The following is a 25,647-nucleotide window of genomic DNA, read 5'->3' on the forward strand; positions in this document are numbered from 1 at the left end:
CCTATTTACTTGTCAGGTTGCTCATTTACTTCTCAAGGTGACCTAGGTACCTGGAATTTCCCTTAAAGGAACTAGGATTTTTCTTTATTTCTATGCTTAAGGGCCTTGACAGACCCTCAAAGGGAGCCCTGTTCCATCTCAAGACTGAACACTAATGGTTTAGTGGAAGTGGGAAAATCAGGTAGGACGTTACTGAAGTGACCTGAGGGAAGAGAGAATAGGGACTGAGCCCCAAGTGGTGGCACAGGAATTGTTGATAAGTGGGCAGGTTTGGATGCATTAGGAGGTCAAAGCCAGCATGCTATTTTGACAAGTGTCAAGAGGGGTGAGAGACAAACCCTGACTTCAAGGTTTTTGGAGTTTCATGTTTTGAATTTTCACCATTAGTGATTATTTAATACAGAACTGGAACATCTCACCAACCCACAAATCGGCCTGGCCCTCATGTGCAGCATGCCTGGCTCCTCCGGCATCGCCGCTATGAAGAAAGTGGTTCAGCAGCTCCCGCTGGAAGCTGGGCCCAACCACGCTCAAACGCATACAAGTTTCCCAGGCAGCTGCAGACTCAAAACAATTCGGTCTGCAGAATGCTCAACATGACCCTGTGCTGACTGGAGTATCTTCAGGTACAAATCCCTTCAGACCCCAGAAAGTCTGTTCCTTCTTGTAGTAAAATGAATCTTTCAAAGGTTTTCCAAATCGCTTCTTATGATCCAGTGAATATTCAAGAGAGCTAAATTTGAAACCTGCGCAAAAGCTTATCCCTGTAACACATGGGCCATAATATACAAAATTCTGCTTTTGTCAGTCCTTAACATCTACCTCTCTGAATTTTCATGAATTTCTATTTCACAAGAGTAATTGTTTTATAAACACTGGCAGCAGCATACAATAAAACTTAGTATGAAAAAAAAGAACTGGAACATTTCTTGCATCCTGAATATTCCTGTGCAATTCTTATCTATTAGATTCGGGGCACTTCATTAAGGGATTGCTAAGACTCTCCTCGCAGCCCTGAGGACTAAGTGCAGTTGCCAGCTGTGTGACCAGCAGGAGGGAGACCCTGCTGGAGAGGGGGTGAGGGAGGTGGGAACGGCTGGGTGGAATATATTGAGATCCAGGAGGAAAGGCACGTCCTAACATTTCCAATGAAGGAATAAGGAAATCACAAGTCCAAGTCTTTTTTTTCTTTTGAGAGAGTCTCGCTCTGTTGCCCAGGCTGTAGAGCAGTGGTGCAGTCTCAGCTCACTGCAACCTCTCGTCCTGGGTTCAAATGATTCTCCTGCTTCTGCCTCCCGAGTAGCTGAGATTACAGGCACCTGCCACCATGCCCAGCTAATTTTTGTATTTTTAGTAGAGATGGGGTTTCCCCATCTTGACCAGGCTGGTCTCAAACTCCTGACCTCAGGTGATCCACCTGCTTCAGCCTCCCAAAGTGCCAAGTCTTTATTGTAAACCATGACTGGCTGCCTGAATTCTAAAATTCTTAGGACTTAAGAAGCAACAAGCCATGACTGACTAATCAGTTGAATTAAAAACAGGTCAAGATGGACCCACCCTGAGGCTCAATCCCAAATGCCAGTCTCCCTTTCTGCACCCTCAAATGCACCTGTCTGGCTTGAAAACAAATTCCCTGTATTCAGCCTCAAGCTAAGCTAACCGAGCAAACAATTCCTTTTAGCCAGGACTCTGCTTTGTTCCAGGGCTTGCGTTTTACCGGTGCCACGGCCCTGGAGCCAGCCTCAGGGGTGAGATTTCTCCTTCTCATGAAGGAAGCAGTGTTGAAAGCAAAGTATTTGACTCCTGTTCTTGAGGCCTAAACATTTAACTGTAAAGTATGTAGTGTTCTGGAATTCTGGCTGTGGTATGTATCAAGCTACGAAAACAACATGCCATCTTGTCTCTCCATGTAACACAGAGGTACAGAGAGGCTGAGATAAAGAAACACATAAATAGGTGGTTAGCTGTGATAGTAAAATAAGGGAACCACTGTGAGAATTTCCGTGCTGCTGGAAATTAGAGCTGCCACTGTATAAAAGCTGCATACATTTTGACTTGATATCACCATCAGTTAAGCAGTAGTTGTAACATTTTGTCCCTGGAAACGTATAAAGTTAAGAGACTACTTGTTTTTCCAGGAGACAGCTTTCTGAAAAATGTTAAAGCAGACTTTCATAAACAAACTATCAGGCACACACCTATTTTTTTCTATAGCAATTATCACTTTTTACCATAATAGATGTACTTATTTACTTATTTTTTGCACTTACTATTTATTGACTCTTTTATATAAATTTACATAATTTACCTATTTGGTGCATTTATTGATTATTGACTCTTTCCCTGTACTACAATGTGTAGTTCTTTGAGGCAGATGGAGATCGGTGCATGTGGTGGGTGTTGCTGCTGCTGTGGTTGTTGGCCCGGGACACAGCTGAAAACTCAATCCAGGTCTTCCTGGCTCCACATCTGGAGCTCTATTTTCTCCCCAACTCTAGCTGTGCAGGCATAGGGTGCCAACCCTAATTCTTTATTACCCTAAAGGTGTTACAGGACTATTTAACTCAGAAACAGGTAAGAGATTCTCCCTTTACCAAGCCTCTTCTATTGCGGTTCTCGGTTGCTGTGATGTTCTGCACACAGACATGCCCTGATCTACTATTTCAACCTTAACATTTCTCAGCCACTAATAAATTTTAGTTTAGTTTTGAATCCCAAGCACCCAGGACACTGGGATAGTGATCAAGGAGGAAAGGCAAGTCCTAACCTTTCTAATGAAGGGACAAGAAAACGAAAGAACAACCCTTTATTGTAAATCATTACGGGGTGCCCAAATCAAACACAAAATGTAATTTTACATTTTACGTAAAATTGGGTGCTATTTTTGAATATCAGTGGGTGCTTGGAATTCAAACATAAACCAAACCCCTGCATTAATTGCCCATAGAAATTGATCCTGTAATCAATATCCCTCTGAAAATTCACACTAGATCTCTAGCTTTATGCTTTGAATCAATCTCACATTGAACTCGCAATCTGACACCAGTTTCTGGTGTTTGTCTTTAAGATAAGCAGGCATAGGGTCTATACTACTCCAGGTCTCCAGAGTTTTTATTAAAAGTGTTTTATCTTACATGTATTCTAAGTGAACAGGTGCTCACATCCCATAGTGCACTGGGAAAAGTATCCTTGAGTGCAAAATGTCACAGGTTGTACAAATCCCATTGTCATTTCACGGAGACTCCTCACTACATTCCTAACCAAAAAGCCAAATTGAATTATTATAGAATTCTGGAATAAACCTCCTAACCCTTTCACAAATCTCTGTCAATCTGCTACCATCTGACCACACTGGTATACTGTCCACTCATGTGGAGACTGTTACTCAAACAGATCATTGGAGATTTTTAGTCAGAGTATAATTTATGTGCCAAGTCAAAATATCTATCTGGAAAATATTAGAAAAAGTCAATATAACGAAAAGCTTTCCCTTGTCTCTTTCTTGAAATTCTTCTCTAGCTTAACCCAATTTCCTAAGTCACTTAGAGGCCTTTAAACAAAATGAAATCTTAATGATGTCTCTGCCATGAATAATTAATTGTTGGTGTACAATCTTCTCAACAAAATCCATTCTCATTAGATTAGAGGTTTCCGCAAGATACATGAGTTCATTATGGACATTTTTACATTCTTCTTGTATCTTTCTTTCTTTGTCCATTTTATCTGTGCTGTGATCTGGGATTCCATCACCCTGACAGCCTTCCAAAGAGAAGCAGTCATCAGGCAATTAAAGACCTTTGAGAAGTGGTAAGGTCTTCCTGCTTTAAAACATGGCAGTGTAACTGGAGGGGAAACAATGAACAGTGAAGGCTTGAACTGACCATGGTGGTTTGGTCTTTCAGTGGGAAAGAGGAGGATCTAGGAAAGATAGGCTTACCTGTCCTCTTAGAAACCTCTACATCCGTCGGTCTTCCGTCTCATAAGAAAGCCTTGAAGACCAGAAAATCCTGGGAAGAAAGGAACATTGCACCAACCGAACCTCTTGTGGTTTCTTTTCAGATGCTGAAATGCAAGGTCATAGACACAATGGAGAAACTTTAGAGGCCATTTACTGCTCATTGGACAAATAGCTGGCCACTGCCATGAGTTACAGGTCTAGCCACTGTGCTTTTATGAACTTCATCCCCATCCCCTTCCCAGTCCCTCCTTTTCATTCTTCCCTCCTCCATCCTCACATACAAATGTGTTCAATTGTTCCAACTGTATTGCTAAACCAAGTTAGATTTATTAAATCTGTGTTTGAATTTAAAAACCTAATCTGGAAAAAGAAAAGAATCTCAAACACGTTTGAATTTTTCCTCCTAGACATAAAGTATATACACTGGATTATGCCTAAATTACTGTAGTTTAAAGTAATGATTCAAAGAACAGTTAGGCATAGGATAGGCTTTGCAGATGTCAGGCACAGAGTTCTTTGTTTCACACATTTTTTACATAGCTGTAATCACCCAAGAGACACAATCTTGTATCCTGTTCTTGTTCATCTGTCATGTGCATTTCTGAGGTTACAACATTGTTTCTACAAACATCATTTAGAAATATCACATGGCACTCTATCGAGTCAATATACTCTATTTTAATAAACCATGGCCTTTTCTTTCCATTTTTAAACTATTAATAATGGTGCAATAAGCATCCTTCTGTAAAAGCTTTTCCAATATTTAGGACTGTTTCCTTAGGTTCAGTTCTTCAAAGTGGAACTGCTGGACAAAGGAGAATACTTAGGTTTTTGAGATATACTGTGAAATACTTTTCCAAAACACTGTTCTACTTTACGTTCCCACATATACTGTCAGCTGGACCAAAGTGAAAAAGATCAATAAACTTGCAATTTCAGGTGGTCACAACGTACATAAGAGCCTGACTTTAAATATTTATTACGAAATGTACAGTACATACAGAAAAGTATATAAAAATTATGTGGTTTAAAGAATAATAATGGCCAGGCACAGTGGTTCACGCCTGCAATCCCAGCACTTTGGGAGGCCCAGGGTGGGTGGATCAGCTGAGGTCAGGCATTCAAGACCAGCCTGGCCAACTTGGAGAAACACCGTCTCTGCTAAAAACACAAAAATAAGCCAGGCGTGGTGACACGTGCCTATAATCTCAGCTACTCAGGAGCTGAGGCAGGGGAATCGCTTGAACCCAGAAGGCAGAGGTTGCAGTGAGCCAAGATCATGCCACTGCACTCCAGTCTGGGCGACAAAGCGAGACTTTATCTCAAAAAATAATAATAATAATAATAATAATAAAATTAACAGCCATGTACCCACTATCCCATTTAAGAAATAGACTATTATGACCACATTAGTGGCCCTTCATGTGCCTGCATTAGTGTATCACAGCAGCTACAGACAGATCTCAAAATGCCATTGATGTAAAACAGAGGTACACATACACTGATGTCCCTCTCACATCACAGTCCATGCAGGCTCAGGAGCTGTCCTTGCCACCTCCAACAGTAATTTAAGACCCTGGCTCTGGCCCCATTGAAACACAAGCTCTGGAACAAATGTAAGACTGTTAAGAGTCTTAATAGTAATTTAAGAGTCATCATTTCACCATCTTGGAATTTTTGCTTTTAGTTAAGTAGAATAAATAAGAGAGGACACAGAGAACTTAAATCTGCTTTTAACTGCCTTTCTCAAGGAGTGACACATCACTGCCTTCTTCGGTAAGAGCTGCCACATGGCCTCGACTTAACTCTAAAGGGGGTTGGAAATGTGGCCTTCCTTTATGTCTGAACAACACTGCCCATCACATATTGCCTTTGCCGCAGTCAGATATCTTATCCCTGACAGATAACCCTTCCTGCCTTCTGTGTTAGTCACTCCCTTGCTTTTCTTTAAATAGTGTTGTAAAAATTGCCTAGGAAGCACAAATCTGTGTAAGAGAAGGAAAATATCAATGCTATTCTACAAGGGTTCCCAACAGAAGAGAAGGTGGCAAAATGGGCGTCACAGGCTGGCTTCTGTTTCCCTGAGAATCTATGAGAGCCCTTTCTAGGGATGTCTGCAGGCAAGGTCATGGCTGAGTCATGGAAACCATAAATTAGCACAGCTGGGGCATCAGATAGAACTATAATTTGAACTATCTACCAGACACCTGTCAGAAAGAGCTTCGGAGGGAGAAGGCTGCTCTGTATTTTCTTCTAAATTCACAGCCCTCTTCTGTCAGCCCTCAAGAGAAGTTCAGAGCTAACCCAAGCATCAAGGGGAGAGCAGCAGCTTTAATAGCACTGAGCCAAGAGAAGAATCAGGACCAGCCTCCCCCAGGCATTCTTCTCACAGACGGCACTAAGACAGCAGGGATCTTGCGATGATGGCCCTCAATTCACAGAGACTGCCTTCCAGCTCCGCTGTTGTCCACCAGCCTGGGAGCTCCCTTCATCATCAGCCTATGGGTTTCCTTCACCTCTCTCCTACTTTGAATCTCCAGATTCCAGTGCCCCCAGCTCTTTCTTTCTTGGTTTACTCTTTATCCGTTGTTATTCTTTGAACATAGGGAGCTTTTGTTATTTTAAAGTTGTAACTCATAACTCCAATGCCTGGAGTCCTGAGGGCCTTTTCCATTGTCTGTTCTTTCTGCCAGAAACATACCATCCAGCAGCTTCTTAAGAAATGGTGTATGAGAGACACATTTTTTGAGAAAATACATATGCATTTTTGAGTTTGCAACACATTTTTTACAACCATCATAGAATGGTGGCATGACATTCCATCGAGTGTACTATGGTTTGGCTGTTTCTCCACCCAAATCTCATCCTGGATTGTAATCCCCGTAATCCCCATGTGTTGTAGGAGGGACCCAGTGGGAAGTAATTGAATCATGGGGGCGGTTTCCCCTGTGCTCTTCTCATGATAGTGAGTTCTCACAAGATCTGATGGTTTTTTAAGTGTCTGGCATTTCCCCTGCTGGCTCTCATTGTCTCTACTGCCGTCCTGTGAAGAGGTGCTTTCCACCATGATTGTAAGTCTCCTGAGGCTTCCCCAGGCATGCAGAACTGCAGTCCCAGCTACTGAGGAGGCTGAGGCAGGAGACTCACTTGAACCCAGGAGGTGGAGGTTGCAGTGAGCTGAGATCATGCCTCTGCACTCCAGCCTGGGCAACACAGAAAGACACCATCTAAAAAAAAAGGGAAAAGAAAGAGAAAACTGATGCTATTATAGACAGCTTAGGCCTTGAGGGCAGCAACAGGGGGTATGGCTGGTCCCGCAGGTGACTCTCCACTTCCCCTGCTCCTTCCTTTTATTTATATTTTCCTACCAAAAAAAAGGATGAAACCTTACAAAGCCAAACTGAAAAGATGCCTTTGAGCACAGAAAAATAATATTCACTCTAAACTCTATTGACTGAATTCTCTGATACATTTCTTCTTACACTGTTTTTACAATTACCGTCTTCTATATGCAAAATCTAGAAGGAAAGATGCAATTAGTTTCCATGACATCACGTAGTATTTTACTATTTGTTTGCAGGCCATCAACAAACTTCCCTCATGAGAAAATCCTAACTGTAATCAAGAAAGCAAATATCTTCCAAAAGCTCTTTGGAGAAATGGCTGATTCTAGCACCAGAGCAGAAAATACACAAGATGAGCTTGGAACATCTTATTATGCCAGGAAATAAGCAAGTGCTCAAAAGAAAAGTCTCAATGATGGGGATATATCAAAGGAACACAACATCACTAATTTACATGGAAATGCAAATCAAAACCACAATGAGATATCATCTCACCCCAGTTAAAATGGCTATGATCAAAAAGACAAAAAATAACATGCTTGAGGCCTTGGAGAAAGGGCAAGCTTGTACAAACAGGTGAAAATGTAAATTAGTATAGCCACTATGGAAAACAGTGTGGAGGTTCCTCAGAAAGCTAAAAATAGAGCCACCATATGATCCAGGAATCTTGCTACTGGCTATCTATCCAAAAGAAAGGAAACCAGTATACCAGAGATATCTGCACTCCCATATTTATTACAACACTATTCACAATAGCAAAAATGTAGAATCAACCTAAGTATCCATCAACAGATGAATGGATTAAAAAATGTGGCATATAGACACAATAAAGTACTATTCAGCCATGAAAAGGAACAAAATCTTGTCATTTGCAGCAACACGAATGAAACAGGAAGACATTATGTTAAATGAAATAAGTCAGGCACAGAAACACAAATATCACATGTTCTCACTCTCATGGGAGAGCTAAAAAGTGGATATCAAGAAGACAGTATGACTGGTGGTTACCAGAGTCCAGGAAATGGTGAGGTGGAAGCAGGAAGAGAAGTTGGTTAATGGGTACAAAAATACAGTTAGATAAAAGAAATAAGTTCTAGTGTTTGATAGCACAGTAGAATGACTAAAATTAACAAGAACTTACTGTATATTTCAAAATAGCAAGAAAGGAAGATTTGGAATGTTCCCAACACAAAGAAATGATAAATTTGAGGTGATGGATATCCCAATTACCCTGATTTTAGTACACATTGTATGCTCATATCAAAATGACACAGGTACCCTATTAATATGTACAATTATTATGCAGCAATTAAATAGGAACACAGGAGCCACCTGAAAGAGCTCCCAGTGGCCAAAGCTTAAACAATTTTAACAATAAAATAAAGTCTCATTGGATTAAAACCCAATGTATAAAATAAATATCCATGAGTCCACACTAACACAAATAAATAGATTGAATAAATAAATAATTGGGAGGCAAGAGATAAATCCCGCCATAGAGAAGAATTCCAAATTATTTACATAGATACTCCGTCCTCGAAGCAGTGAGGCATAATAACTCTCTGCTCCTTCTTAGCTGCACACAGTGACTTTCTTCCAAAGAGCTCAGTGTGGAAGGCAGGTGGGAATTACTTTACAGTGGGAAAACCTGACAAACACTACCAGGTGGCCAGGTGACCTTCACCAGGTGGTGAAGGTCAATATCATGTATTTCTTTTTTGAGATGGAGTCTCACTGTGTCACCCAGGCTGGAGTGCAGTGGCACAATCTTGGTCTACTGCAGCCTCCACCTCCTGGGTTCAAGGAATTCTCCTGAGCAGCCTGCCACCATGCCCAGCTAATACTAACGGCCCGCCACCATGCCCAGCTAATATTAACGGCCCGCCACCATGCCCAGAGATACTATGTATTCTTGATATGATGTGATGAAAATATTTGGCACATTACCCCTGTTGTCTTCCTCCTAAAAATACATAACCCCAGTTTAATCATGAGAAAAATATCAGACAAATCCCAAGTCAAGAGACATCCTATAAAAATACTCCACCCATACTACTCAAAAATATTAAGGCCATCAAAAACAAAGAAGTCTGAGAAATTGTCACACCCTAGAGTAGCATAAATAGACATAACATCTAAATTTAATGTGATATCTTGGAATCTTGGAGGGGACTCTGGAACAGAAAAGAGACATTAGATAGACCAAGGAAATCTAAATAAAGTATGGACTTTAGTTAATCATAATGTATCAATATTGGTTCATTAATTGCAACAAATGTACCCTACTAAGGTAACCTGATAATATAGGGGGAACTGGGTGCAGAGAATATGGTAACTCTGTATCATCTTTGTAATTTTTCTGAAACTCTAAAACTGTTCTAAAATTAAAAGTTCATTTTGAAAGTTAAAGAAGTTAAAGAAAAATATCAAAAGCATCATTAAGCAATTGGGGCCATCTTTATATGTTTTTGTTTTAGACAGTAATGATTAGATCCCTGTAATAAAAGACAAGGTCTGGAAAAAAAAAAAAAAAAAGTCTCCCAAGAGAATTACTAAGTAGGGCATGGGAATAAGGTGCTATCACACTAAGCAAATACAATGGCCATAGAGGTGGATTGTCTGCTGATTTGTTCTAAAGTGGAGGCTGTCAAAAATTTAAATAGCTCTTGCCCAGAATATAATGGTCTAATTCAACTACCAGGAGCCACCTCTGGACACAGAGAGCGAGACAACAGAGCTCAATGCTTAACTCCTACAGGAACTTCATTCGTCTGTCTGGTGCCAACAGCACCCTTGAGTCACCTGTAAAAGTGGCCAGGTTTATTATCTATATTTTTCTATATGTTCGAAATATTCCATAATAATATTAAGAACATTTTTATAATTTTTATTAGCTTTCAATTTTGAAATAATTTCAAACTTGATGAGAAAAGTTGCAAAAATAGCACAAAGAATTCCCATATACCCTTTACCCAGCTTCCCCAAATGTTAACTTTCTGCATAGTTACAGTACAGTGATCAAAACCGAGAAATTAACATCGAAGCAATACTATTAACTCACCTACAGATTGTATCCAAAAGTTACCAATCGTCCCACTGAGCTCCTTTTTCTGGTTCAGGACCTATGGTGCATGCACAGCTGCCATGTTGCCCTTCTCCTCCAATCTGGAGCATTTCCTCGGCCTTTCTTTGTTTTTCATGACTTTGACACTTTTGAAGAGTCAGTGTAAAATCATTTAAACCCATTGAGTATATGACAATCTCCCTAAAACTGTTTTGAACTGAAGGCAGCTCTTCAGCGAGCTGCCAGGCCGTCAGGGAGCAACCTTGATACAGTTTCTCAAGCTAGACAACTCTGCAGCCTCTGCAACCCTCAGAGTGGCAGGAGGCGCATGGGAAAGTGGCACAACAAAGGCGGGACTGCACTTCACTGGGATTCCGGACAACCAGTATCCTGAGCACCTAACACAGCACCAAGCTCCTACGTGCCAAGATACCTACCCCACTCGTAGGAGCATCTGAGGAGGTGGGTGGGTGTGTGCTCCAATCCACTCGCTAGGGCTTGGTGGGACCAGGAGTTCACGGTTGTGTGAGCAAAACCCAGATGCCAGTACTGCACATCCTGGAGTCACCTGGAGGCTACAGTCTCCAGGTTTCCCAAAGTTTGCCATCAGGAACCAGAATATCAGGGCCCGAGAGTGTCCTGTCTTCCATGTTTTTTTCATGTTTGGTAAGGTAGCATCCTTCCCTCCAGCGTCTCCAAACCCTGAAGTAATCTTCCTCCAAGGATCACCGCAGTAGAGATGTGCAGTGTCACAGCACCATCTAGTGCTAAAAATAGTAAGGTGCAGCCATAGCATCCCTGCCGCTCCAGTCACAGCTCCTGGGAGTGTAATTAATAATTTAGCAACGTGCCAAGATTTAACAAGTTGACTCTAATTTCACGGTGTGACAAGCCAGTGTGGTTTAGCAGGGAAGAGGCATTGGAGTCAGATGAATCCCTTGTCTGCCCTTACCAATGTGCCTTGCTCTGTCTCTGACGGTCCAAACCTTATTTTCCTCAGTTAAAATGGGACTAACACTGTATTCAACACTGTTATAATGTACCTGGATAAGTCCTGAGGTGATAGAAAGTCCCAATAAACATGTATTGCTTCTCATCCTCCTCCCGACCCTCTGTATACAGAGGATTTCCATGACAACCTGGAGCCGTTAAAATGGAAGGGACTCTTCTCCATGAGGCGTGATGTTCATCCAAAGAGCCCGACAATCTATAAAACCCTGAGTCCGCTCCGTGGTTAGGAGCCGGGACTCGGAATCTGAAGTGGCTTATTTTGAATACCAGCTCTGACGGTTGCTGGTTTTTCCATCTGTAAAATAGCGATGGTAGTGATGATGCCTATCTCCTAGGGCTGTTGTGAGGATTAAATTAATACCTGCAAAGCACTTAGAAGGCAAGAATTTCATAAGCGTGAACTATCATTAATAACATTTCTTAGCAAGCTGGACCCAAAAAAGGCAGGAGGCGGGGGAAGGCTCGGAGCCACCATTTATTTAATTTATAAAAGAAAATGTTCCACTTCTTGTCCTTTTGAATAGTACTCTACCTCTCATGCTTTCCCCTAAACACACACACACACACACACACACACAATCTTCAAATACTTATTTTGAGTCTGGCTTCTCTTCAACCAATTCCAAGTCTCAGTTAGCTTCCTGGGCCATCACCAAGGTGAGGCTGCGCCACCAGCAGCCCATCTGAGCTTCACAGACAGCCCAAATACCTCAGCCATTGGTATAGTCCTGGTAAAGTAAGCCCTTTATCATTATGAAATATCCTTTATACTCTAGTAATGCCTGAAAGTTTACTTCGTGTACTAAATACACCAGCTTTCTTTTGGTTAATACTTGCATGATAGTCCTTTTTCCATCCTTTTACTTTCAGTCTTTCTGTATCCTTGTTTAAGGTATGTTGTTTTGAAGTCTCAGATAATTATATTTGTTCTTTATCCAGGGGTGATAATATTGCCTTTGAAATGGAATATTTAGTCCACATATGTTTGATGTAGAGATTGATGCATGTGGGTGTTTGTTTTCTATTTGTTCCCATCTGTTCTGTGCGTTTTTTTGTTGTTGTTGTTTTTTGTTTTTGCTTCCTTGGGATTATTTTATTTCATATTCTCCTTCTGTTATCTTGTTAGTTTTATATTCTCTTATTCTTTTAGAAAATACTGTAGAAACTGAAACATGTACCCCTGATTTGTTCATTTCTAATATAAATCAGTGCCTCCACCATCTTCACTTTCAAGACAATTCAAGGACTTCAGAATACTTTAATTCCATTTACTCAGGGGTCCCCAGTCCCCAGGCTGTGAACAAGTACTGGTCCGCACAACAGGAGGTGAGTGGCAAGCCTGCAAGCATTACCGCCTGAGCTCCGCCTCCTGTCAGATTAACAGTGGTACTAGATTCTCATAGGAGTGCTAATCCTATTGTGAACTGTGCATGTGAGGGATCTAGGTTGTGCGCTCCCTATGAGAATCTAATGCCTGATGGTCTGAGGTAGCACAGTGCCATCCCAACACCATGCTCCCAATCCCTCTATCCCTCCACCCACTGTTTGGGAAAAAATCATCTTCCACAAGACCAGTCTCTGGTGCCAGAAAGGTTTGGAGACCCCTACATTTACCTCCCTCCACACTTACGTGCTTTTCTTTGGTGATGTATTTTAGTTCTTTATATATTTAAGATCCCATAAAGTAAAAAGTTGTTTCATACATTCAATATTTATTTAGTTTTATACATATACTTACCCTTTCCATTGCCCTTCAATGCCTTTCTGCACCTCCAGTTATGGTCAGTGATCATTCTCCTTCTGCTTCAAGAACACCCTTTAGTACTTTCCTTTCATGCTTTTGGTACTTTTCATTGGTGGCAAATTATATTTTCCTTCGTTTGGATGTGTCTTTGGAAGGATATTTTTGCCTCATAGTCTTCTAGGTTGGCTATTATTTTCTTGAAGCTCTCTGAAAACACCATTCCATTTTCCACTATCATTACTTCTGCTGAAAATCCCCTAACAAGGCTTGCTGTTGCTCCTTTGAAAGTAATATATATTTTTCCTCTGGCTACTTTTAAAATTAGTCTTTGTTTTTCAGTAGTTTTACTATAAAGTAATTAAGTATAATTTTCATTGTAACTTATCCTGCTTAGAGGTCAACAGCATTTCTTATTTATGTGGCTTAATGTCTTTCACCAATTTGGGAACATCCTTAACCATTAACTCTTCGAATAGTTGTCTACCCTATTTACCCCCAGCACCAGTCTGGATATTTTCTTATCTTTCATTTCATTACCTGTCTCTTAAGTTGTGTCTATCAGAGCCATCTACTGATTTCTTAAATTGTTATATTATTTTTCAATTCTAGAATCTTAAATATAACGTCCAGTTCTCTCCTGAAGTTGTTCCATTTGGTCATCTAATTCATGAACATTTTAATCATAGTTATTGTAAGGTACCTGTCAGATAATGTTAACTATATGAATTTCCTGGAGGTCTGTTTCCATTGTTCACTTTCTCATTGTTGGTCAAATCTTGTGTTTTTGCATTCCTATTTCTTAAACAGACTTTGAAAACAATTAATAGAGAAAATTTGAGAAATTAGACCATGTCCTCCTCCTTCAGAGGGGCTTTATTTTGCTTCTGGCCATCCACTAGATCTAAGGCTGGGCTGCACTCCTTGTGAGAACAGGACCATATCCAGTTCACCTTTAATCAAAGAGTAGCTCTTTGGGGTCCCAAGAGAAAGTCTGGGGTGTTTTCCAGGGCCACTTCTACTTGGACCCCAACTCTAATTTTTGGTCTCCATTAGTCTTCTACAAATTCTATTAGTTTCTCAGCCCCTGCCCTTGAAATAACAAGTCTCTTGAGGGGGAAACGAATAGTATCAAATGTACATCTCACCTCTCGAATATTAGCCCTTGCTTTCTCAACTGCCTGATCCCTGAATAGATATGTATATTCTGGTTTTTGTCCTTTCCTCAGCAGAAGAGTTGGTGCAAAACAAGCTAATCTCCCTTTGCTCAAGGCTGAACTCTCCACATTCCTTATTTGCATAATTAATTAATTTTGGATTCCATGGTCTAGACTAGAATAGACTTGGGTTCAAGTCTCCATTGCATTACTTACTAGCTGTGTGTTTTTAGGTGATCTATTTAACTTCTTAAAATCGTGTCCCATCTAGAGAATGGAAGCAATAGTAGTACCTACCTACCTTATTTTAAGGATTTGTTAAGATGCAGGCATAGCATTTAGCACAGAGCCAGGAACACAGCAAGTATTTAAACGTAAATGACACCAAGTTTTAAGGCATTTCAAGTGACCGTTGTTATCATTATGTAATAGAAAGGATGGTGCAACAGCAGCCTGTCTCCCATGCATCCCCTGTGAAAGAGTCTAATTAACTGGGGGAAGATCCTATACAGGTCTAAGTTTTTCCCACTTGCTCATCCTATGGCTTTGGAACACTTGGATGAAACAGCTTACTGCACCACATTAAATGGTTTGCGCAAGGGTTGGTGTGCTCTTTTTGGAAAGCAGATCAATTGGAGGAAGGGTCAGAACTTAGCAGTAGGATCAAGAAAGTAAGCTTTGGCAACAAGACCCATGAAACTGGTCCCCTACATTAAGGCCTCCAGGATTTATCCCCAAAGTGTAATGGAAGGACAGGTGCAACCACTTCCCAAGTTGCAGTTCCAATGTGCAATGCTAGCAATACCACCCACAGAAGTGAGCCCAAGGAATGATCTGGTAGATGAGAACACCACATGCCACAGCCTGGCAGTTTTGCACATCCAGCAACACCACTCCAGATACTGCAGGCCTTAGGGTCTAACGTACACCGGACTTCGAAAAAGCTGATATATCACCTCACATTATAGTCTTTTAACAGTGAGGCAAGGCCAGACGCAGTGGCTCACAACTGTAATCCCAGCACTTTGGGAAGCCAAGGCAGGTGGATCATGAGGTCAGGAGTTCAGGACCAGCCTGGCCAAAATGGTGAAACCCCATCTGTACTAAAAATACAAAAATTAGCTGGGCGTGTTGGCAGGTGCCTGTAATCCCAGCTGCTTGGGAGTGTGAGGCAGAGAACTGCTTAAACCCAGGAGGCAGAGGTTGCAGTGAGCCGAAATAGTGCCACTGCACTCCAGCCTGGGTGATAGAGTGAGACTCCGTCTCAAAACAAACAAGCAAACAACAACAACAACAAAACAGTGAGGCAAAAACTGCCACTGGGACTGTATATTTGAAACTCCAAATATGGTCTTTCCTCCCACAAATTTGAAAAGCCTAATTTCAATAGTGATGGTAGAAAGAGCCAGAGAAACTAGTTACAATACTGGTGAGCTGTGGCATCTAATTATGTTAACAAAATATGATGCGAATGTCTCCAATTCTCCAGCCCTACAGATCACCCTTTTCTTTTACCCACCTAACATAATCTGACCCTCTCACTGTAGAAGGTCTAGTCTTTATGGTAATGTATAATAATGTAAGAAGTCCTAGAAGTGTTTATATTCCAGAAACAGGTTGTTACTAGTCACAATCTGGCCCTAAGACCAGTGTTTGGATTACCCCAGCCACCTAGGTACCATCTGGCCCCAGAATGGACACAGTCCCTCCCTGAATCATCCAAAACACAGCTGACATTGGGCTGTAGTTTTTGACAAAGACTTAATGAATGTGAGGCTAACACAAAGGAATTAACAATGTAGGGAAAATAACAGTGGCTCACGAATTCCATGTTCTTAGAACCTGTGACAACATCCCTTCACAGGAGTTTATAACCAGGACCTTTCTCCTTAGGCCCCAGCCTGCTGCTAGGAGGCAGGGACTTGCTCATTTCCTCCAGAGGGGTGTCCCCACAATGCTGCCCACCCCCAGTGAGTTCTACAGCTCCAATTCTCTTCTCTCCAGCTCCCAATAAAAATGAAACTGATCAGTCTCATAATTAACTCAGAATTCTCTTCCCACCCTGTACCTGCTTTAGGCTCTGACCCATGGAGCATTTCTGCCAGCTTTGGTAGTTTATCTATTTAGCTCCCAGGTTAAAATCCAGACCTTTCTTCTGGATGCAATAATTACATCAGTCTTGAAATAAGCCATCCCTAATCATGGACCCAAACAGTGTTCAAATGTGGTCATAGCTCACTCTGCTGAACATCTGCTAATTCTGATTTTTTCCTAATTACCAACAATGCAATGAATATCTGGAAAGCTAAATCTCACACATGCATGACATCCTTTCAAACTTCTGCTGGCGCTCATCCAGGACTGAACTAAATACCAGATTCTCCCCAACTTCATCCCTTCTATATGGTGAGAGAAATAAGGAAATAAATGTAAACTGCAACAGTGTTAACAGCAAAGTAATAAACTGTGCTTCCAGGGAAAAGCCTCCCAAAGAACTGGCAATTATGCTGAGATGTGATGAGTCATTAGTGCTAGTGAGGCAGAGAAGGAAGAAACTGTGTGTTTGCAGCAAAAAGAACAGCAATTTAAAAACTCCGGGGCTGGAAGGTGCTGGAGTTAGAGCAGCCTAGCTAAAACAGGAATTAAGGGGGAGCTCAAACTGACAGGAAGCGAGGGCACAACCTTTCAGGATTTTGTAAGCCATGTTCATTATTACTCTGATTTGTATTCTAGGAATAACAGGATGACACTGAATGATTCTGTGCACATTTTGAAAATCTGATACTTGCTGGAATGGCTACATTCTATTTTAAATTCCCCTACAGTTTCACCAACACTGAGTGAATTCATCTTATGAATTTGGTAGTTTTAACTACTAGATACTACTTTTTTTCATCTTTATTATCCATTTCCTATTGGAGTGCTTTTTTTTCTTCTTTTACTGGATACAAATTTTTTTTTACTGGACTGAATTTAAGACTTCATTTATTACCTTTTCTATCTTTTTTGCTCTAATTATTTGCCTTTAAATTACTTATGTCAAAACATTATATTCTTAGCAACCTTTAAAGATTCTGCCATAAAAGTGTCCTCTGACTCCAATGTTATATATTCACCTACATGTTCTTAGCATTCTCACGATTTGATTGTTCATATTCAATCATGATGTCTTGACATTTATAAATAGAAACCTAACTTTACTTTTAAAATGGTTAACTAACCAGTCATCCCTGATAATTCACTTTTATCATTATAAGTAAACAAATCAGAAAATAATTTATTGATGTTTTCTTAATCTTCTCTGTTATCTAATCATATACGTAATTTTTTTTCCTGGGCCAGTACCACACTCATAATTTTATAATGCATTTCATGTGGATAAAGTTCTCCCGCCCGTATTTGTTTTATTTAGCTATCCCGTAAGAAACTTACTGCCTTCTCATGATACATTAACTTGGCTTTCACAGGGATTTTTAAACAAACTAATGAGGTTTCAGACAATCTAACTAGGAGATATCCATCTGGGATGGAAAGAGGTGTAAATGACTTTTAAGACTTCAGCAACCCTTCCAAACAACTACTAAAATTTATATAATTTTTGCATGTAATGGGTGAAGAGTTTGAACAAATATCCCATAAAACTGTTTACCATAATTGACTTTTTATTTAAAAAATTACACTGAGCAATTTCCAGCATATCTTTTTTTTATAAAAGTACTGCCTATATCAAACATTTAATATCACGTTAATTCCATTGAAGAGCTGCCTTTTTCTGTTAAGGTACTGATTCCAATTGATGGGATACATGCCCTTAAAATAGAAAGTTTCCATTATTTATTCAAAGGTCAAAATTAAGATTATTGAAGTTTATTGCTTTATGACTGGGCAAGATGCTGCTAGCACATTTTAGGTAAATAATATTCTTTATTAAAAACTATGAGGTCATTCTGTTTAAAACTTTCAAGATAATTCACAGAAAATAGACATATTTATTCAAATTAAACATTAAAGGGCCAGGCTACTAGCTATAGACATTTATATGTGAAGCAGCTCTTTTTTTTTTTTTTTTTTTTTTTTTGAGACTGAGTCTCACTCTGTCACCCAGGCTGGAGTGCAGTGGCCCAATCTCAGCTCACTGCAACCTCCGCCTCCTGGGTTCAAGCAATCCTCCTGCCTCAGGCTCCCGAGTAGCTGGGATTACAGGCGCGTGCCACCACACCTGGCTAATTTTTTTGTATTTTTAGTAGAGACGGGGTTTCACCATGTTTGCCAGGCTGGTCTCAAACTCCTGACCTCAAGTAATCCACCCGCCTCGGCCTCCCAAAGTGCTGGGATTACAGACGTGAGCCACGGTGCCCGACCAATGAAGCAGCTCTTTAAAGAAATAAGACATGAAAATAGGTCTGTCCTGGTATACTACACATAATAGAAATGAATAACACCTGGAAGACCAATATTGTTACGCTATGTTCTGTTAGGATCTTAAAAAAAAATTCAGACATTTAGTAGTCCATTTGTGCTTAAAATATTCATATGCATGAGAAGCCTAAAGAAAAAAAACACCTCTGTACATGATGATCAAAAGAAAGTTACAAATTTTTTTGAAATTGCACTGTTATTTAAACCACTTTCCTAAAGTCAGACCCTCCTTGTAGCTGGCACAGTTTTTCACGTCAATTGGCAACCTGGGGAGGCCCCTCTGGTATTAGTGAAGTAAAGAAGGTGGTGATGAAAGACCAAGCTGAAGCCACTAATCCAGGCCTTTGAATTGCACTGGCATCTTCACCTGCATCTTCTCCACTCTCGTCTTCAAGCCCATCATCCATAAGACGCTCCTTTCAAGCAAAACAAGAAACATACTCCTGAGTGATGTGAACGAGCATTAGCTCATAATAGAAGACAGTTAAATTCTTTGTAGAACAAAGGAATATGAAGTGGTACATATGTGGTCATTAGAAATCTTTAAGGCCAAAATTGGTAAATTCCTCAGTGTTCCAGTTTAAAGGGGACAACTGCCAATGCAATACAATAAATTCTTACCATGTGTATAATTGTATTTCTAGGCTATTTTCAAGAAAAAAAAGTTACTTCTTCCCATTTAGTTATAATGTATGACTGATTTGGTATTATATTCTAAGCTCTCCCAAATGAAACCATCACAATTTATATGTTAGCTTTCTTTCACATACCACTTCACAAATACTTATGGAACATCCAATCTTCTTTCATCACACTAGTCCCATACAGTGCTGGGAAAATCTCAGTAACTTAAGTATACAAAAGCTTCAATCACATACCATTTCTTCAAGTTCCAAGTTGTGTGCATTTTGCCCATCATTGTTAACTTCAGCATTATTGTTGGGAGCCTGTTGATGACCTCCTTCTTGCCTAAAAGGAAACCATCCAGCTTGGTGTCTGTTCAGTAAAATAAAGAGAAAATAAAATAAGTCACAGTTGTTTTTATTTGTAACACTATAAAATGTTATTAGTGTCCTATAAGAGAAAAATGATTAGAACTATAATAAATAAAAAGACCAAATCTCCCACTTCAGGACAGGAAACCACCCTTCTCAAAGCAATGACAGCAAAACAAAACCAACTCAAATCTCTAAGTCTATCATGGACTTCACTGGCTCTATGTTAGTTATTAAAATATATCAGGAATCATAAATCTTTTTTGGTATTTTTCAAAATGAAATACAACTTAGATATCTGTTTGCCCCTTGGAGAGAAGGGAGCAGGGGAAAAACAGTCTACTTATGAAAAAAATCTGGCTTATACCTATAGGACTTACTATTGGTAAGTCTAATGAAAGAGGACAACCTTATGCAGGAGTGCATCATACACTTCTTAAGTTCTAAATAACGGATAGAGTATATCTCACTGAATGAACAATTTTTATAAAACACAGTAAACAAAAAATCTGCTTCTAAATAATTCTGATAAACATTCTCACTCAACAAAACCGGCCCTTGCTTTTGGCATCAAAAACACGCCAGATATCTAAAGTCCAGCATTCAAATTCCTTCACTCAACATTCACAACAGACCACCCTACACCAGATTCTGTGCTGAACAGTTTCAGACATTAAACCACAAAAAGTTAATGAACATCACTCACAAATAAACCAGTAGCATGGCTCCCATTACCATGATAAACCGACTAAAAGAAGAATAGAAGTATACAATGCTAAGGAGAATCGCAGCTCGTGAGAACGTGTACATCCAGTCTAGCCAGTCTCGATTGAAGTCTTCTTCATTTAGCACTGGACCTCCCTGTGCATTCATTTGAACATTCTCATTCATGGGTCGATTTTCTTGGGCCACTAGGTTTGGAGCTGGTGGGGGTTCTTCTCCAGGAACATGTGCCAAATTTAGAGGCTGTGAAGTAGTAGGCTGGGTTGGGTTGACATTTGATGTGGCCTGAGCTGAAACTGCAGCTTGACTGAAATAGTCACCAAAATAAATATTAAAAAGAAAAAAAAAACTTTACCATACCATATTTTTTTAAACTTCTTGGGGAGCTATATGTATTTTTCATAAACCTAATATGGAATATCCCAACTCCTGTACCACATTTCTTAGGTAAGCACAAATTCCAATGGAAAAGTGGAGCCAAGGTTGATGGTAGATGTCACACAGGAAAGGATGTTCTCTCAGCCTGGTAGTGTAAGATGACAGGGGAAAGGCAAAAGATGTGAGAGCAGCCATGTTAACCACTACTCTCTCTTTCAATCAATTACCTTATAAGCTAATGAGATGTCCAAACCCCTTCATGAATGCCCCCTTTTGTTATTCTACATGGGATGAATACTCCCAAACTCACCACCTACCTCTCCCTCAGACCCATGTTTTGAAAGGCTTGTCTAAAACTACATACTATTATTACATTGTGTGTCTACTGCCAGTGATAAATGATTTGTATTAGTATCCTAAAATCCTAAACACATCTCAGATAACAACCCTTTCACCCAAATACTGATTTGGAAGAACTCCAACTGGGGACCACTGGTCCTTGTCAAGTTAGAACTAGAATTGTGATTCTGAGGTTTGCTTATAATTTGATTGCTTAAAATTTCCCATTAAAGAGTAAATTTCCCAGAAAAGTGATAATATATCTTGGATTTGCTTTAAATTATCCAACAGAAGGAAGAAAGTTGTAAAATAAGACTAACATGAATTGATACATGTCAAAGCTGGGTGATAGGTACACACAGATTCCTTTTACTACTCTACCTTGTTATGTTTTTAAATTTTTCTACAATAAGAAGTTAACAATCAAGAGAGCACAGGAAAGTTAAATAAATGGTTCCCAGGCTACAAAATCCTATTTAAGCCAGTATGCTAATATCTTGTATCTGTATAGGGCTTTTTAGTTTAGAAAACACTTCCTACTTCAGAGAATACTCTGATACACAGGTGAGTTACTTTATTTTAAAGGGGAGAAACTGAGGCTCTGAAGTTAAATGATCCACATGAGAGTACATGATTTAGCAGCAAGCATAATAAGCTCCCCTTATCTCACACAGTTCTTGTGAGGTTCACAAACGAGACAAGGTGGGGTATCCAGCATCCAGCAAAGTACTGAGCACAAAGCAGTCACTCAAATGATAACCATTACCATGGCAACATGTAAGGTACGAATATCCTGCCTGGAGCCAAGGGCTTATGAAAGAGAGCCTTAGGATACAAGGTTCATAAAGCAGCTTAGCTTTATGGGGAAAAGTCTGGAGTAAGGACGAGGATGTAGACTTCACAGTGGGCAAGAGAATCAGAGGATATCTGGGTGGCTGCGGGAATGACTGACTTAATTATGTGTTAAGAAATGTAACCTGGCAAACCAGGCATGGTGGCTCATGCCTGTAATCCTGGCACTTTGGGTGGTCGAGGTGGGCGGATGGATCACTTGAGGCCAGGAGTTCAAGATCAGCCTGGCCAATGTGGCAAACCCCCGTCTCTACTAAAAATACAAAAGTTACCCAGGTGTGGTGGCACACATCTGTAATCTCAGCTCCTGGGAGGCTGAGGCATGAGAATTGCTTGAACCCGGGAGGCGGAGGTTGCAGTGAGCCAAGATTATGCCACTGCACTCCAGCCTAGGCAACAGAGTGAAACTCTGTCAAAAAAACAAAAAGTGGGGGGAGGGAGGGAGGGAGGGAGGGAGGAAGGAAAAAAAAAAAAAAAAAAGTAACCCAGCAGTAGTATAAGGAAATACAGTAAAAAGACTAAAAGAAGAAAGCTATTGAAGTCAAGTGGACTTAGAATGAGAAAAGACCTGGTGAAACATTGGTGGTAGCATATGGGGAAGGATAAAAGCTCTATTAACTCATCTTCATAAAATTCTGCTTTCAGGAGTAACAGAAGCCAGAATCAAAGCTGTTTACGGTTAAGAGCTTGGGTAATAAGAAGAGAGCTAGTATCACTGACAAAGAAGTGAGAAGGAGAAGGCACTTAAAGAACAAAGGAATCAAATTTTAGATGCACTGAATTTGAGGTAAAGGCTCATTCCCCTATGGAAATCTTCCAACAATAAAGCAGAGACACAGGATGAAGCACAGGAGATGAAGAACCAGGATGCATTCACAGAGAGCTAACAACTGAGGCCATACAAAAAAGAAATCCAAGAGAACTACCCCCACAACTAAATCCCGTCCTCTCTACCGACTATGAGTGCTGAGAAGCACGTAGTAACAAATACATGATGAACTGACAAAGAAATGTTAATAAAATGAGCTATTAAAGGACACAGAAAGATAAAAAGATACGGAAGACAAAAGAATCACAGAAACAAGGAGAGGAGAACGGTAAAGAGAAGCTAATCAATGTTAAATGAATGCAGAATGAGTTGAGGAGAATGAAGGCTGAGAAACTGTCCTCAATGCTAGGACTATTCCATGCTGACCAGAATCAAAACAGACTAAATACTGAGAGTCAAGTAAGCATATTAGCCACATTTGAGCCCTACATAAGCTATGCCTCCCTGACATGATTCTATCCCATTTTTTATTTGACTAACTCTTCATGTACATTTGCTGCCTTCCAGTGAAACATTCCTAAGTTTTCTCCTCTTGAATTTATAAAATGTTGTATTAAAGAATCTGAATACTGCTAAATGTAATTAGGGAAGACAGGGAGGAGCCAAGGGCAGGGTTAGCTCATGTGAACTGGAGGTGAACCCTTTTTCCTTTAGTCAAAACAACATTAAATACATAAAAAAATGAAATCCCAAATCAACTTACTTAGGATAAAAAGAAAATAAAGCAAGTAACACAGTGAGTAACTTAAAAAATGAACTCAGATTAACTTACTACTGCATGTAATACTGATGAGCATACATCTGTTGCCACCACAGCATCTGCAGTGGGCTAAACGCGGGATACACTGGGAATCCAGGTGGAGCAACTTGCCCAGGAAATTGGTTGTCTACATTTCTGCAAGAAATAAATAATGAGCTCTTTTAATGCTCTAGCAGTTAAAAGTATTATTCTAAATTTTCATTTCTGAACCCCAAGTCAACCACTGACAGAATATATTTAAATCTCACTGAAAAGAAAAATACTTATTTTCAACAATTCTTCAAATAAGATAATACGTCTTACATAGGTTGACCCAGGGCCCAACTATAGAGAATAACTAACATTTCAGCCCAGTTTTAAAGGGAAAACAAAGCGAAACACCACAAAATATACAGCCAATCTGAACATTTATTATCTTTTCATTTCATCACATGAAGCCAAAAATACCTTCATTTTAAGTACATTTTCCTTAAGAAACAAAGCCCTAAAATAAATTTCATGACAAAATATTTTGGGGAATGGTGAAATAGACAAATGATATCTTATATTAGTAATAAAATGTTATTAAAATACAGCAGCTATGAGCTGTAAAATAAAAAATGAACATTACAAAAACCTGTAAAATATTCCGTAAAGAGACAAGATTAGCAGAACATGTTCACATATACATTCTTAAAGTAGGCTAAAATTTTCTTTTTTCTTTCTTTTTTTTTTTTTTTGAGACAGAATCTTGCTCTTTCACCCAGGCTGGAGTGTAGTGGCGTGATCTTAGCTCACTGAAATCTCTGCCTCCTGGATTCAAGCAATTCTCCTGCCTCAGTCTCCCAAGTAGCTGGGACTACAGGCATGCGCCACCACGCCCGGCTAATTTTTTTGTATTTTTAGTAGAGACAGGGTTTCACTGTGTTGGCCAGGCTGGTCTTGAACTCCTGACCTCAAGTGATCCTCCCGCCTCGGCCTCCCAGAGTGGTAGGATTACAGACATGAGTCACTGCACCTGGCCAAATTCTATTAATTCAGTAAAACTCGTAGAAGGTCACATTTAACTTCTCTACAGTTTCCTCACTTCTAAAATGGATCTAATAATAGACTCTTCCTCACAGGATTCTCACCCTGTATTCATGAAATGTTAGCTAGTTTTATTTTTATTCTTTTCCATTCCAACACCGAACACGATGCCAAAGTGTATAATGTGAGGTTTGTAGAAAATCACATATATCAAAACAACTACAGAGATAAACAGGTAAGTAAATGCAGAATTCTTTATGAATTTGCTAAGTCTTCTTCATATTACTTGATTTTTATCTTTAGCTAATACTAGTTTGGTCTATCTGGAGTGAGACAAGAATAATTAAATTCATTAGCTGTAATTGTATATTCTAAAGACTGTTTACACATACAGTTGGTAATAATTGATTATAGAAACCTAACTTTAGAAGAGCTTGGGCAGCTAAGCCCGAATAGGCTATACTTAAGGAAACCTGGTGCTAGGTAAGGCATCACCTTCCCCACATATTACCTGAACTTTCCTTATTCTTAATGGAGCTGTAGCAGCCACAGAGGGTCCCATCCTCAAAAGACCCTTCAATCTCCTAATATTATATATATATATTATATATACCTTCATATAGGGTCCTGTATAAGGGGGAAAAAACTTCAGCTCTCTTGGACACAGGACAATAGACGACACAGCACTTCCCCACCTCAAAAAAAGCAAACCTCAACCCAGCTATTCCTTTAAAAAGGTGTCAGTCAGTGATCAACTCTGGAAAGAAAGCCATACCACTGAGGCAGAGAAGTATTATAAAAACATTCGTTTTATACAATTCAGCATTTACACCAGGGAGCTGATGCATCTCTGCGCAAATCTATAAAACTACCCAAATCAAGTATTACAGCAATATGCTGTATCTAGGTGTATATTTTAAATTTTATTAGTATTCCCCATTATGAAAAAATCCATCCCCTTGAAAGTAAATCTCCACCAATCTCTATCATTAATAAGAATGTCCAACAAGTCTGTTACTTCAACTGTAAAATGGGAAGGCCGGACTTTGTCATTGTTTTTAAAGCTCAA

At 39.8% G+C, this 25,647-nt stretch overlaps 1 protein-coding gene and 1 pseudogene across 6 annotated transcripts in view; one reads left to right on the top strand and one right to left on the bottom strand.

Moving 5' to 3' along the window:
- The first annotated feature begins 453 nt into the window (after nt 1–453).
- Nucleotides 454–670, top strand: LOC111520347 (annotated as a pseudogene).
- Nucleotides 671–17,917: 17,247 nt separating this feature from the next.
- Nucleotides 17,918–25,647, bottom strand: part of HERPUD2 (HERPUD family member 2) — a 51,460-nt gene continuing 43,730 nt past the window's right edge. For 4 of the 6 annotated variants that reach the window (XM_023183015.3, XM_023183014.3, XM_023183011.3 and 1 more), the window contains 4 exons: nt 23,583–23,705; nt 20,396–20,719; nt 19,573–19,690; nt 18,353–19,110 (listed from right to left, as the gene is read on the bottom strand). In XM_023183015.3, coding sequence (XP_023038783.1) covers nt 18,949–19,110; nt 19,573–19,690; nt 20,396–20,719; nt 23,583–23,705 — 727 coding nt within the window. In that variant the 3' untranslated portion in view covers nt 18,353–18,948. Of the gene's footprint in view, nt 19,111–19,572; nt 19,691–20,395; nt 20,720–23,582; nt 23,706–25,647 lie in introns of all 6 variants that reach the window. The other 2 variants (XM_023183010.3, XM_023183013.2) reach the window with 2 other exon arrangements.

The sequence above is a fragment of the Piliocolobus tephrosceles genome, chromosome 8 (assembly GCF_002776525.5).
Source record: "Piliocolobus tephrosceles isolate RC106 chromosome 8, ASM277652v3, whole genome shotgun sequence".
NCBI lineage: Eukaryota > Metazoa > Chordata > Mammalia > Primates > Cercopithecidae > Piliocolobus > Piliocolobus tephrosceles.